Raw genomic sequence first — 15,797 nt, forward strand, 5'->3', positions numbered from 1 at the left:
AGGAAAGAAAACTACAGGAGAACTACAGGAAAACTACAGGAACTGTAGGAAAACTACAGGAGAGCAGCCAGAGTAGCCCCACTGGGGGGGTTTTAGGGTAGCAGGAAATTCACCCCTGTGAGGGTGGGCAGGCCCTGGCCCAGGGTGCCCAGAGGATCCCTGGCAGTGTTCCAGGCCAGGCTGGACAGGGCTTGGAGCAGCCTGGGATAGTGGAAGGTGTCCCTGCCATGGCAGGGGTGGCATTGGGTGAGGTTTAAAGTCCTTTTCAACCCAAACCATTCTGGGATTCTGCGGTTTGTGTCGGTCCATCACTGAACAGGCTCTCCAGGGAAGTGCTCACAGCCAGCCAGAGCTCCAGGAGCAGCTGGACAATGCTCTCAGCCATGGGATTTAATTCAGGTTGTGCTGCAAGGAGCAGGGAGCTGCACTCCATGAGCCTCAGGGGTCCCCTCTGACTTGAGGCAATCTGATCCCATGAAAAGGGAGATGAGGGAATGAGACAAAGGCACTTCCCCCAGGGAGCAGCCCCTGCTGATGGAGCAGGACACAGGCAGGGCACAAGGAGCTCGTGCATATTCCAAAATCCTCCTCCAGTCGGCAGGACTCACCTGGAGCTGTCTGCACTTGGCCAACACCAGCCTGCAGGAATGGCATCCAGTCCTGAATGAGGAACCTCAGAGGGAAATCCTCCCTTACTGCAGGGGTTTGTGTGTCCGTGTCCCTGTCCTTCCTGCTAAACCAGACACTGCCAATTTGTCTGCTGGGAGGATCCATGGATCCCACAGCTGTGCCAGGGACAGAAGAACTACAGCAGTCAGGGAAAACCCAGCCACTTCTACACCATCACACATCTGGGGTGTGATCTCTGAGGGCTTTCCAGGGCACACCATTAAGGGTGTTCCTCACTCCTTCAATGAAATAAAAATCTGCCTTAGCAGCTCCTGGGACTCTGCACTCAACCCAGCAGTAAATGGGAGTCAGGAATTCTGTCCCTGTCCTGTGAAACAGAAGCAGCTGAGGCTGTTCAGTGATGCAGAAACCCCACGGGAGGAGATCTGAGTGGGCAGAAGGAAGATGAGGCGGCAGAACACGCCGGGAGAGGTCCCAGGGTACGTGTGCAGAGCAGCACAGAAATACCCCTGAAAAGGAAGGGCTAAGAATATCCTGAATTTCCTCAGCTGCAGTCTGCTGCAGTTCAGGAAAATGACATCATTGCACCACCACAGGCTCTGTAGGAGTTCCAGCTCCTGACTCCTTCCCACTAGGCAGGGAAGGAGCTCCCAGCTCCATGGGACTCGTGCTGATGGCAAATTCCTCTCGCAGGAAGCTCTGGCTCAGCTCTTACTGAGGTACAGCATAACCTGCACCCCAAATTACCCAGACTGTGACTGAAAATGAGCAGCACAGCTCGGGCTGCATGCTCTGTACACCTGAGCCTGCCTCTCTGTGCCTGGCAATGAGACTCTGTCTGTTTATCCAGCCTGGAACAGCGCCAGGAGATGATCCCTGAAACACCAAGCTATAAAAACTAACACACCTGTTAAGGTAAAACACTGACAAAACCATGCAGGAGTCACTCAAGTGCTGTAGCACACTCCCTGTGCCAGGGTTCAGCAGAAGAGGGTTTCTTTAAATATCTGTTTGACTTGCAGAGTCGTGCTTCAGGCACACAGCAGGTGGGCAGCAGGCAGCACAGGGAGATCTGTCACAAACAGCATGTTTGTGCCAATAAAAGACTTCACCACCCCAAAAAATGTTATATTTATCTTCCCAAATTTGAGACAAAAAATTGCTCCCCAGGGTAGGATTTACAGCTCAGTACCCAGCAGATATCAGCAGTCACCACGTAGCCACTGAGTCAAGTTTGACCTCAAACCTGTTTATAATTAATTTATAATTATTTATAATCTTACACTGTTGAAATCTTTCTTGGAGGAGACATAGGGAGAGGTTTAGCTCAGCATGATGAGAGGATTACAGGCAAAAGAGTTCTCTGCTAAAACTTTTACAACAGGGGAAATAATGTTCCACTACCTTTGCTAAACAGCCCCAAACCATTTCTTCACATGTGACTCAAGGGTGGAATATTTTAATAGAGAATTTGGCACTAAAAATTCCCAGAGGTGTTTCCCTAGTGCTGTTCATTCTTCTCAACATGCTTAAAATGAAAATATCTTAAACCAAATTCTCTCAGCAATGCCATTTACTATACAGATAAATAATAAACAACTCAGTAGGGAACAGCTCGTGAGGGGACAGAATTTCTCCAAAACAAGACAAGAGAGCAGAGGAGCTGCCAGAGTTAGGTTTGTAAACTATAACTGGACAGGGTTTTAAATAGTGTTAGTGCCTACACCCTGACAACACCCACACTGTTCATATTTAATAGTGTTACACACAAATTAATGAACAAAAACCAAACCCCAAAGCACACGGATGCAGTTGAAACGGGGCAGAATCCTTGTGTGGCATTTAAGTGCTTATTTCTCTGTGGAAAAAGCCCTTTTCATCAGTGGTGGGGGTGCTTTTCCAACATCAAACATCATTTCCAGGGGGGGGTTGTTGAGGCAGCACCAGTCGGGAATGCGGCCAGTCTGGCTGTAATATTCCTTGGACACAGAGCGGCTCCCAAGGATGTCCTGGAGTGCTCCAAAAATTGCTCCTGCCAAAGAAAAAAAAATCTGCATTAATGCCACATAGAATTTCTCTTTCTACTTCATCCCATTGAGAATCTCAACTGGGATTTTTTAGCTCTACCCCTAAATTTAAAGGGATGAATGGACACTGCTGCTTTCTTTCTCAGTAGCCCAGCTAGTCCCAAACTGCTTCCATTTATATCCCTGGAAAGTAACTGAAAACAAGGAATTATCTGCTCTATACTGACAGCAAACCTGGCCTGGTTGACCCACTTCTTACAACAAAGTTTTTATTTGAAGCACTTCAACCAAACCCCATTGTGTCCAGGGCAATTTTTACCCCCAAAAAGTTGCACCACAAATTAATTCACACCAGCTGTGAGAAGATTCAGCCCACAGCAGCTGGCCAGGGAATAAAAGCATCACAGAATTTGGTGCACAGAAATTGTTCTGGTTTGCTAACCCTAAGAATAAAAGGTTTTAATTCACCACAAATCCCACTCGGAAGGGGTTTTTTTTCCCACCCCTGCTTCCCAGTTGTTCCCATTCTCACCTCCCAGCCAGGCCACGCAGTTGGATTTGGCAGGGGGAGTGTGAATCCTGAAGGTTTTAGTGGCAAGAGCTTCCTTGTACTTGGGTTTCTCCACCAGGTGTCTGATCTCAGCCATGAGCCTGTGCAGGAAGCCTGGCAGCATGGCAGTGCCCCCGATCACCACCAGGTTCTCTGCCAGCTGCTTCCTGGTGTCTATGGGGCACTAATGCAAACAGACATAAAAAAACCCCAAATAAATCAAGTTGCCTGAGCTTGAAGCCACTCAGAGGTCTCTTAGAAAGTCAGTCCATTTCTATGCCCTTCAATTGCTGTTTTCTCATATTTAGCTGGAAAATAACCAACATAAGGAGGGAAATGCCTGGAGGTGCAGAGGTGAAGGCTCCAGGCACAGAACTTCTTAAACAATTTGTTTTCATAAAGAATTCTAATTGAAATGTTTGTCATATCAGCCAAGTCCATGGCTCTCCAATAAATTGCATCTCAGCAAACTTATTTAAATGGCACCAATAGCTACAGGGAGCCAACTTTAATTAACATATATACACCACCACATAATGAAAATTTCCATTTATAGTGGTTTTCTAATGCATTTTTTTTCCTAAATATAATAAGAAGTGAAGCATTGGTATAAGTCAAGAAAAAATTCTGCAATAAATTTAATATACTGCCTGCAATAAAGATGTCCAAATTAATTTTATTCTAGCACAGGTAAACCAGCAGCCTGCAGGACTCGAAGTCTTGAGTCATGTTTAACTGCAGGTTGTCTAAGGCTGAAGGCTTTCCCCAAACTGTTTCTAATATAAAAATACCTGAACCAGTGAATCCAAGATCAAAGTGGCAACAGATGTCTCCTCATTATCCTGCTCAAAGAGGATTTCCACCACGGAGTCTCTGTGGCACACACAGGAAGGGAGTGTTAATGAGCAGAACACACTGAGCTGAACCCAGGCACAGCAGAGCTGCAGAGAACTCCAGCCCTCTGCTGCCAACACTTTGTCACTCCTGTCACACAGCCCATGCACCCAGCAGTGCCAGCAGGGAGGGGACAATCATGGACTCCTTGGGACAGTCATGGAATCCTTGGAAAAGACCTTTAAGGTCATCATATTCAGCCCTCAACCCAGCATCAGCACCCCTAAACCTCATCCCCACATCCACAGGTGTTTTGAACACTTCCAGGGATGGTGATCCACCACTGCCCTGGGCAGGCTGTTCCAGTGCTTTACAACCCTTTCAGTGAAGGCATTCTCCCCAATACCCCCTCTAAACCTCCCCAAGTCAACTTGAGGTCCTTTATCTTGTCCTGTCCCTTGTTCCCTGGGAGCAGAGCCCAACCCTAACCTGGCTGCATCCTCCTGGCAGAGTGAGGATTCCTCTGAGCCTCCTTTTGTCCAGGTTCAAATGCCCTGTTCACATCACTAAACCTGCCCTATTACCAGGCTTTGACACTCATTTCTCTTCCCTCATCCCTCCAATCTCTCTGCTCTCATCTTCCTCTTGGGGCTCTGGAGAAGCACCCCCTCCCACGATGGGCTTGCACTGTGCCCAGCACACAGCTTTCATTTTAGAGGCATTAAAAGCATATGCAAGTATCTCATTAAAATCCCATTTTATGAAAATTCATGTGCTTTTAGAGTTGAAATGTATCATTGTAATGACAAATACTCTACCATGGCATTTCTCACCTGATGGGGCCAACCACATGGAGAATCTTTTCTCCATCCAAGGGATAGTCCACGTCTGGAGGCGGTGAGGGACGCTGGAAACAAAAGCAGACTTGTATGATTATTTTAGAGCCCAGAAAGGCTGCAGCCACCTCAAAAGAGCAGGAAGAGCTTCATCCTCCACTCACCTCAGCACTGCCATCAATGTTGAACTTGGCTGCCTGGATTTTCAGCCCTCGCTGGAGATCACTCACAAAGCAAGTGCGGACTGTGCAGAGGGGAAGGAAGAGAGGGGCACGCGTGAGGCCTGGCTGGATCCTTTCATCACCACCAAAACCAGTCATTTTCTTAAGTTAGAGAAGAGCACACACTCCAGGCCCTTGCTGGTCCAAGATATTATCAAATAAATGCAAAGAGAAGCAGTCTCTACTCTCCAGCAGAGTTCAGGTGCTCTCTAGATCACAAGTTAAACAAAGCTGACCCTAAAATTATGTTGGAAATCCTGCCTGTCCCTTCTCACACAAACCACACAAGATTTAAAGCCAGAGGGATGCTCCTAATGGTGCCTCGAGCTGCCAGGGGTTGTATCCTGCCTTCACTGCAGGCTTTGCACCACAGCTTCAAATGAGGCATTGCTCATTTCCTAAACAAGGTCCTACCATGCAACATTTTCCTTACTGCAACTCTTCAACACCCTGAGAATTCCAGAGGGTTTTTCTGCTTCCAGACAACACTGACAGAGCACAGTCCCATTTGTATCCCAGCTGCTACTGTTCTTAGACACTTAATTATTTGAATTTGGCACCGGTGAGCATCTTCCCATAAACTGCTGTCACAAAGAACCAGCCCTTCAACACACAGACAGCAACAATTTCATCCTTAGCCTGGGGTCTCTGGTTCCAAAAGACTGCACAGAAAACACAACTCATCAGAAAAGGTGTGAAAGTCCAGGAATCAGAAAAGCAACTTTCATTTCATAAAGCATCAGCTGTATTTATTTTGCATTTGACTGAAGGATTTCTTCCTATTTTGACCCAAAGGACACATACTAGTTACTGTTTCCTAGGAAAACACCTTTTTCTATCTGTTGCACATGTAACAATCACATGGGAATTCATCCAAGTTCTGCCCAAAGAAATACTCTACTTTTTCTGATATAGTAAATGTAGTTCTTGTCTCCTCTTGCCTACCTTAACACACTAAAACATCTTTTATAAATACTTTCTTTTAACTTTAAAGCAAACTGAGCCTTTCTAGTTAATCTATAAACAAGACTACACAACAGTGCAATCCTCTTTCTGTGCCCACCTATTAAATACATCTAAAGGTTGCAACTCAACAACACAGAGGTTAAAGTGAAAGAGGAATTCAAAACCTGGTTTTGGTTTTGCTTTCAAAGAGGAAGAACAACCCAAGCTCATCCAAGAGGTAATAAATACATCAGAGAAGAGAAATAAATTCCTAAATGCAAAATATTGCACACTTGTTATTATCACACTGCACAATTTCATACACCAGAGTTACACAAAGCAAACAAATTTACCTTTTATATCCTCTACTATGTCTTCTGGGACTGAGCCTGAAATTAAAAAAAAAAAAAAACAACTTAGTTTCATTCTTAAATTATCTTCCTACTAAGAAATAACTTTTGTTCTAAATTTGAATTACATTTAATATATTAAACTTTTACTCCGACAGCAGCTTTCAAAGATTTCCAAAGCAGAAAATATGTTAAGAACAGAAATAAGTTTGTCTTTGCTCAAAACAGACTGAAAAATTACTATAGAACTTTTATCTCAGCCTTTACTAAAAACTGCTGTGAGAAGAGGCTTATCATAAAAATAATACACTTGTGAAATTACAGAATCCCTGGGTTGGAAGAGACCTTCAGGATCACTGAGTCCAATCCAGCCCCAAAAGCTCAACTCAACCCTGGCCCCCAGTGCCACATCCAGGCTTTGCTAAACACACCCAGGGATGGTGACTGCACCACCTCCCTGGGCAGACATTCCAGAACTTTATCACCATTTCTGGAAAAAGCTTTTTCCTGATATCCAGCCTGTATTTCCCTTGGCGCAGCTGGAGGCTGTGTGCTCTGGTTGTGTCAGAGCTGCCTGGAGAAAGAGCCCAGCCCCAGCTGAGCACAGGCACCTTTCAGGAGCTGTGCAGAGTGAGGAGGGCACCCCTGAGTCTCCTTTTCTCCAGGTGAGCACCCCCAGCTCCCTCAGTGGTTCCTCACAGAGTTTGTGTTCCCAGCCCCTCTCCAGCCTTGCTGCCTCCTCTGGACATGCTGCAGTGTCCCAGTGTCCTTCCCAAGCTGAGGGCCCAGAGCTGGGCACAGCACTCCAGGTGTGGGCACAGCAGTGCCAAGCACAGGGGAGCAATGAGCTCCTGCTCCTGCTGGCCACACTGCTCCTGATCCAGGCCAGGATGCCAAGGAAGAATTCATGCAGGCAGGCCACACCAGACACTGAATCCTAAAGCCATTTTAGTCTCTGTTAGGATGAACACCCTTTCCCCAGAGCAGCTCCCAGCACAGATGCCCCATCCCAGTCCTTACCCATCACGGAGGGAAGGCTTTGTCCTTTGGCCAGTCCTGTATCCACCGTGCACTGCTCCAGCAGCTGATACTCCAGCTCCCTAAAACAGAGCGCAGGAGGGTGGGGAAAGACAGCATGAACCAGCCTGGCTCTCTGGACTACACTCCAGGGACAGGATTCACTCCTTGCAGTTACATCCTTCTAAATATAAATCTAAGGAGACCCCATGCCCACAGTTTTTACCACATCAGCAACAGCTGCACAGTTTTAACTCCAAAAACTGGATGATGCTACAGCAAGTTCAGACTTAGAAGAGGATTTTTTTGCTCATGGTCAAAGAGGAACTTTCACAAATAAATCATTTGTAACCTGGAATGGATGACTATGAACTTACTTGTGGATGGCCTTTCCTCCCAGGGGAAGGGAACCCCAGCAACTCAGGATTGGAATTCCCTCATAGATCTACAGGAAGATCAGGAAAATCTCCTCTTTTTCATTAGTTTTCAGTCTGCTGGAATTAAATGCCTTTTCCTTTCTACAATCCATTGCATCAGCCACCTTCTAACTGCTTTTGTCCAAAATTAATTTTCAGTTTAAAAAAATCTCATGTTTCATGACAGCCCCAGTGCAAATGAAAGGATACAGGCAGCACCAAGCTTTCTGCATATCCACAGTCCAGCACCATGGCAGAGTTGATCCCCAGTGTCAGGAGAGACATCAGGTGACTTGGAGCAAACAGAACAGAAGGTACCTACACAAAAACCAAAAGCAAAGTTGGCAAAAGGGGGAAAAAAGAAACAAAAAAGAAACAAAGCACTGATGCCTTCCCTGAATGGCATTTTAAAAGCAAAACCCAAACATCTGTATCTTGAATTATTCCAGTACTAATCTAATGAACAAAATACAACAGGATTCCAAACTCTGTGTCCATCTTTGTGGTGCACACCAGGTACTTCAGTAATGATGGATGTTGGAATGGGCTTATAAGAAAAGCAAGTGTTGTGAGCTATAAAACTCAGGTCCAGTTTCTTATTGTTATTGCAAAAAATGGAAGAAGCTGAAGTACAGCTACTTCAAAAGCTGTAAAAACTTGGAAATGTGAATAAAAGAGCTAGAAAATCCATAAAAGTGTGCCTTATGACAAACACTGCTGCACCCAAACAGAAGAGGCTGTTTGAAACACTCTCACAAAAACAATGTGGAAACTCAAGTTGAAATTACATGAGAATGACTTTCTTCTCCCAGAATTCCATAGATCAAGTTTCCTAGAAAACAACAGTTCCATTAAAAGAACACTTTGAAGTGTGAATTAAATGAGAAATTTCAATAAATCCTGCACTTACAGGAACCATACTGACTGTTAACCCAGAGCCAGAAGGTAAAACATTGACCCTGTATTAATAAACCACTCTTTGCACCAAGTAGAAAAATAGAAACTAGAGATAATTAAATTTCTATCAGTATTAACTGGCTTCTTAACACGTTACAAAGTCTCTCCACCAAAATATGACTGCATACATGAGCCATTTTCAACAAACCCTTTTGCATGGGATGTGCTTTAGCTGAGACATTTCACTGCTGCAAAAGGGATTAGGAGAAAAACCAACTCAAATCTTTCAGCAAACTGAAGTCATCAGAAAATTGTAAGAAAGAATTATGCAGGAGTTTGAGCTTAGTTGGTAAACTGTGCTGTGGAAGGACAGTGAAGTACTGCAGTCAAACTGGTTTCGCTACTTTTTATAGAAAAACCTTAAACTTTCTTCTGTCTGGACTGAAGAAACATGGAGTCACCTTCTAAAACATTTCCTGCTACAACTGAGCAAGAATTAGGTTCAGACTTTTCACAGAATCCTTGACTGGCTGGGGGGGGATGGAACCTTAAGAATCATCAGTTTCAACTCTGCCACAGCCAGGGACACTTTCCACCATCCCAGGTTGTTCCAAGCCTCATCCAGCCTGGCCTTGGACTCTTCCAGGGATGGGAGAGCCACAGGTTTTTTTTTTCCTCCACAACTTTTCTTCAAAAGGACTGATTAGGCAGAGCAGATATTTGATTTCAGGTAAGTTCTTCTCCAAATGAGCACAGCTGAGTGCTAGGCAGATATTGACTGTGGCAGAAATCAGGGGACTTGCTGACAGGGCACTAAGAAGTGTTTAAATATAAATCCTGGCTCCAGGCAGAGCTCGATGGGGATTATTGGATCTGTCTGGGACAGTGCACTGTGAGCTGTATTATCTACAAGCCAGGGAAACCTTGCAGAGCCTTGTTAACTGCTGCTGCTTTGTGGCCTGATCAAGAGTCAGAATGGAACAAAAATGGTCTTTAATCCAACTTTCATGCCCTACTTCCTCATCTGATTTTCCTTCTTTATGCCTCTCTCTCTTTTGTCACTATTTCCATTTTTATTTCCTACATCTGGTACTGACTGTAAGCAGAATTCTTCCTGGCAAGTGGAGCAAATGTGCACATTTCTGTCAAACACTTACCTCAAAATGCTTGAAAAGGACCCTGGTGAGGGTGTCCCTGAAGTGTGAGGGGCACAGGACTGACTCTATGATCACAACACGCCGGTCCCGGGGATTCACCAGCAGATGCCTAAAAAAAAGACAAGAAATGCAAAATAAAACTGGGAAGTTTAAGGAGATATTATGAGAACTATCCTACAGTCACATCCCATTTTCCTCAAAAATCCTAAAGATTTGCATTTAGATAGCATTTGCTACAGCAGACCCCAAAGATTTTCACAAATCTAAAAACCCCAATGCTTTCCTAAAAGGAAGTCAGGAAATTCATTATACATTTCTAAATGAATATGAAGCAATACAAAAATAAGTCATCACTGGCTTGTGCAGTGTCATAAAGCACATAAGAATGATGATACTCTGATGCTCTGATTTCAGTGGAAGAGGATGAAATTGTCCTGATTGCAATTGCAAAGTGGTGGCCCAGGACAGGAGAAGAAAACAACCCAGCCCACAGCAGATCTGAAGTACAGAAATTAAATCCTGGTTTCCCTGTGATGGCTTTCACTGTATAAAAATATGGATTGGAAGCAGAGAGAAAACACCAAGCCCAATTTCATTATTCTCTAAGGGTACTAAAAACAGAATAAAGGGATGTATTGCTGAGGTAAAAACATTCCACAGGTAAAGATTCCTCCTTCCAAACCACTGTGGAGAGAGTTCTGCACTGCAGGAGCTTCAGCCCCACCAAAATCAATGCAACTCCTGAGGTAATGCCTTCCCCTTCTCAGGCCTTTAGAAATCCCTCAGCTGAAAGGAAATTTATCAAACACTTTCTGCTTTTACAGAGCAACTGCAGCACAGGAACTCTTTGTAAGATAAGCTGGACCTCAGCACCACCAGCACACCCCTTGCAAAGCCTTATCTCAGTTTTCTTATCTAACCAGGCAGTGTCCATGCCCTGCTCACAGCCCTGGAAGTGCTCAGGGAAGGGCTGGATTCCTGAGAGGAGTCTCTTACCTGAAATACAGCATGTGGATGAATTCCTTCAGGTAGGAATACAGCTCCTCTGTGTTGATGTTGTACTGAACCACCTTGACAGGCTGGGAAGGGAAAATATCCACAGTCAGCTAAAATGCTGGGCAGTGATTACTTATACACATATATACATATTCACACATGATATATAAATATATAAGATACATAAATAATTTCTATTTAATCTGACATGATATATAAACACTCACTCCTGCCTGATTTGCTCTTTGTCCTTAAAACACCACATAAACCCACCTTCCAGCTGAATTCCACAGTTAATTAATGCTAATTTTTCATACAGGCAACTTAGAATTAGTTTTCCAACCTCTACTAAATGAAAAGAAAGAAGCATAACTAGGCAAAGCAATTTCTCAATAAATGCCCCAAAACACAAGCTCCATGGGGGCTGAGCAGTGACATCACACTTACCTGCACCTACCCACAGTTTTTAACAGCAGCAGTAAAAATAATGAAAAATATAATAGTACTTCATAACATTTTATTCAGGCAGTGAAAAATGGCTTGTGATGGACAGAAAAAGCAAATTCTTTCTATGCCATAACACACCAAGCAGCTCACCTTTGAGACATCAGGTTTCTTGATCTCACTGGGGATGATGCATCTTGGTCCTGTTTCTCCTGCAAACCCACACCTGAAAGAAAATGTTAAAAACCTGATTATTTGAAGCCACCACTTGACCCCCTGGGCCTAGAGTAATGAATTGGGGAATTCTCTTACTGCAGACAGGGGTTTTGCACAGTTTTTCTCTCCAGCCACTTGGAGATAAACCTAAAGATGGACTAAAAGGTTTTGTATCTTTTTTTATTGGCTCCCTCAACAAAAGGATAAAAAACAGCAGCAACCCCAAACCAAACTTTCCAGAAACCCACCTGGTCCTCCTCAAACTCACAAGAACCATGGTTTGAAGAGAGGAAATTAAAAGCATAATTAATTCAAGGTTTATTTCAGTCTCAGTGCCTGATATTTCTTTCACCCCTGTCACTCCCAGTAACAACAAATCTCTGAGGAAAACTACAGTTTTCCATAAAGCTGCTGGACTTGGAGCACTTTTAATGCAAAAAGTCAATTAGTGCTTGATTCTGATATTTGGCAACTTCAACATGTTGGATCATTTCACAAAAAAAAAAAATCTTGAAACAGCCACAACTCAGAATTTTCTTCTTTTGTCTCAAACAGATGCTTGTGCAGTCCCAGTGTGTACAGGCAGTTTTCCTTGAACTTTCAGCTAATTTCAGCCTTATTTGGAACAGAACAAACATTTCTCACACAATTCAGCTGCTATTACTTCTATCAGAATGAAGGCTGCAAATGTTTAAAACACACTATTCAGGGAAAAAAGCACTTCCAAAAGAGGGTTTTATTGGATAAACAATGCCCAAGGAATAAAAGCACACAAACACCACAAACTTTGGAAAAGCTGTCAGTGTGAATCCACAAAAATCACCCATGGGAATCACCTGTTCCCATCCATGAAGGCTCTGTAAAATCCTCCCCTTCCCAGGTAACCAAGCTTTTGGCCCATGAGGTCATGAAAAATCAGTGAGCATTCCTGCTCCAGCACTAAATCTTGTTTTAACCTAAAACGTGAGATTAAAAACGTAGGCTGTTCATTGCCAGCTCCACAGCACACAGACCAACACAGAAAGGGGGAAACCTCACATAATTATTATTGGAATAATCGTTGGGATGGGGACTTAAAAACCATCTCATTCCATCCCCTGCCATGGCAGGGACACCTTCCACTGTCCCAGGGTGCTCCCAGCCCCATCCAGCCTGGCCTGGACACTGCCAGGGATCCAGGGGAACCACAGCTGCTCTGGGCACCCTGTGCCAGGGCTCCCCACCCTCACAGGGAAGATTTTTCTCCCAATATCCCATCTAAGCCTGTTCTCCGGCAGTGTGAAGCCATTCCCCCACGTCCTGTCACTCCACCCCGTGTCCAAAATCCCTTCCCAGCTCTCTTGGAGCCCCTCTAAGCACGGGAAGGCGCTCTGAGCTCTCCCTGCCCCTTCCCCTTCTCCACACCGGACACCCCCAAATCCCCACCACTCACTTGGTGAAGGCCTGCCCCAGGTCGATCACCACGGCGGTCTTCTCCCCGCCGCTGCCGAGCCCCTCGTACAGCGGCATCGCGGCCTCGCTTTCCCCCTCTCTCCCTTTCCCCTCTCCCGTTCCCTTCCCCGTTCCCCTCCCGCTCCGCCTCCCTCAGCCGCCGCTACCCGGGCCCTCCCTGCTCCGGGCTGCCCGCCGCGCCTGTCCGCCCCGCCGCCTCCCTCAGACCCGCCCCGCCGCTCCCGCCCCACCCTGCGGGGCTCCAGCGGGGCTCCAGCGCGGCCGGCAGCGCTGCGGAGCCGGCGGCGGGCGCGGCGCGGGGCGGCTTCCCCTCAGCCCCGCTCCGGCGTTAGGCCGGGCAGCCATGCAGGGGCCGGCGGGGCGGGGCCGGCGTGAGGGCGGCGGGGAAGCGCGGCTGGGGCTGCTCCCGCTGCAGTAAAATTGTAAAAATCACAGAACCGTTTAGGCTGGGGAAGCCCTTCAAGGTCATCGAGTCCAGGCATTGCGCCTAAACCGTGTCCCCAAGTGGTACATCCACATGGCTTTTAAATTCGCCCAGGGATGGGGACTCCATCAGTTGCCTGGGCAGCCGGTGCAGGGACTGCACAGCCCTCACTGTGGAGAAATTTTCCCCAATTTTTCAACCTAAAGTGCCCATGGGACAGCTTGAGGCTGTTTCTCCTTGTCCTGTCCCTGTTCCCTGGGAACAGAGCCTGATCCCCCCGGCTGTCCCCTCCTGTCAGGAGCTGTGCAGAGCCACAGGGTCCCCCCTGAGCCGCCTTTGCTCCAGGCTGAGCCCCTTCCCAGCTCCCTCAGCCTCTCCTGGGGCTCCAGACCCTTCCCCAGCTCCGTTCCCTGCCCTGGACACGCTCCAGCCCCCCAATGTCCTTCTGTGATTGTCCCAAAACTGCCCCAGTATGGCTGAGCCGACGGGGCTCCCGGGACAGGGAACAGATCTGAATCTTGACTCCATGTTTCAGAAGGCTGATTTATTATGATATATATTATAATAAAATTATATACTAAAACTATGTTAAAAGAATAGAGAGAAAAGGATTCATCAGAAGGTGAGAAAGAACAGGAATGGAATAGCAAAAACTCCTGACTCCCAGAGCCCGAGCCAGCTGATTGAGTGGCCATTAATTAGAAACAAAAACATGCACCAGTCACAGATGCACCTGGGGGTGAACCATCTCCAGGGCACATCCCACAGCCATCAGACAGTTATTGTTTACATTTCCTTTCTGAGCCTTCTCAGCTAGAATAGAAAAATCCTAGCGAAGGATTTTTTATAAAATATCATGGTTACACCCCAGGTCGGGAGGTCCCTCAGCAATGGCAGCGCAGAGGGACGGGCACTGCCCTGGTGCTGCTGCCATGGCTGACACAGAAACAGCCACACTTAATGCAAAAAGCCACTTCTATGAGGCTAGATGCACGATACCCTCAGGGTACAGCATCCTTTCTCTTGAGCAGAAATAAAACAACTCAGGGATGCAAAAAGCCACATCACTCTGCTGCTGCAGGAGTGTGGAGGTTGGGAGTGAAGATGGGGAGCTGTGAAAAATGTGTATTTTATGATTGGCTTTTTGCAAATATTCAAATGAATATTATTTGTGTTATGTTAGAAAGTTATGCTGTATTAATTTTCTTAAGTAGTGTGTTAAATATAGTTTTAGGTTATAACATAATGTTAAAATAGAAACTATGCTATGTAGGAGACTTTTTTTTAAGAAAGGACTCGCATCGAAATAGCAGCCACAGGACAACTAAATCTTTCAAAGAAAAAGAATTTATTGCTCCATTATCAGAAGGAACTAACTTCTTCCCGCCTCGCTCAGCCCTGAAGACCCCGTTAGGATTCAGAGGAAGAAACTGACACTGACCAGACAGAATCCTTTGTGTGAATGGAATTTATGCATCATGTATGAGATGGATGAATATGCAACAGGCTATTGCTTTTAAGGGTTAATCCTCTGTTAACGTGTGTCCTTTTTCGGGCTTATTTTGCCCAGAAAGAGGTACCTGGACTGTCTGTAACTCTTTGTTTTTATCGTCTTGTATGATCTTAATCCTAATTGTCCAATTTTTTATTACTCTAATTATATTGTTATTTTTATAACAATTTTATTACTATTAAACTTTTTAAACTTTAAAAACAAGTGACTGGCATTTTTCACACAGCTCAAAATACAGTGAGGATAGAAATGATAAACCCCCTGGTGGTAACAACCCGTGCAGGGCCAGGGGTGGACACAGTGATCCTTGTGGATCCATTTCAGCTCAGGACCTTCTAGGAATCCGTGCTTTCCAGACTGGGTAGCCTGAGACAGGTGATCAGAGAGGCAGAAGATCAGCTGTGCTTAGTAGAAAGAACCTAATCAATAAAAGGTGTTCTGATGAATATTGTTGGTGGTATGTGTCTCCCCATGACTGGATCCCCTGGCTGGGAAAAGGGAATTTCTAACAGATCTTGGTCAGTGTAATGCAAATTTGGGATTACTCGTGGAAGATTCCAAAGGCAGCATTTGCCCCACTCCCAACAACCATCTTCTTTCCCCGCCAATCCTCCCTGTGAAAAACCCCAATCACTTGTTCTTAAAAGTTTAATAGTAATAAAATGGTTATAAAAATAGCAATATAATTAGAGTAATAAAAAAATGGTCAATTAGGATAAGGATAATACGATACAATAAAAACAAAGAGTTATGGACAGTCCAGGTACCTCTTTCTGAGCAAAATAAGCCCGAAAAAGGACACACTAACAGAGGATTAACCCTTAAAAATAATCACCTGTTGCATAGTCATCCATCTCATACATGATGCATAA

The 15,797-nt window shown here is 45.3% G+C and overlaps 1 protein-coding gene across 1 annotated transcript; it reads right to left on the bottom strand.

Moving 5' to 3' along the window:
• Positions 1 to 2,185: 2,185 nt before the first annotated feature.
• Positions 2,186 to 13,139, bottom strand: ACTR10 (actin related protein 10). The gene is made up of 13 exons (XM_064423008.1): positions 12,969 to 13,139; positions 11,474 to 11,546; positions 10,877 to 10,959; positions 9,881 to 9,989; positions 8,037 to 8,144; positions 7,788 to 7,855; positions 7,414 to 7,493; positions 6,397 to 6,432; positions 5,042 to 5,121; positions 4,875 to 4,948; positions 3,999 to 4,080; positions 3,190 to 3,391; positions 2,186 to 2,662 (listed from the first exon to the last, which is right to left on the bottom strand). The coding sequence occupies exons 1-13, from the start codon at positions 13,043 to 13,045 to the stop codon at positions 2,481 to 2,483; spliced, it is 1,254 nt and encodes a 417-aa protein (XP_064279078.1). The 5' UTR covers positions 13,046 to 13,139; the 3' UTR covers positions 2,186 to 2,480.
• Between the last annotated feature and the right edge of the window lie 2,658 nt (positions 13,140 to 15,797).

This window comes from Passer domesticus, chromosome 6, assembly GCF_036417665.1.
Source record: "Passer domesticus isolate bPasDom1 chromosome 6, bPasDom1.hap1, whole genome shotgun sequence".
In the NCBI taxonomy this organism is placed as follows: domain Eukaryota; kingdom Metazoa; phylum Chordata; class Aves; order Passeriformes; family Passeridae; genus Passer; species Passer domesticus.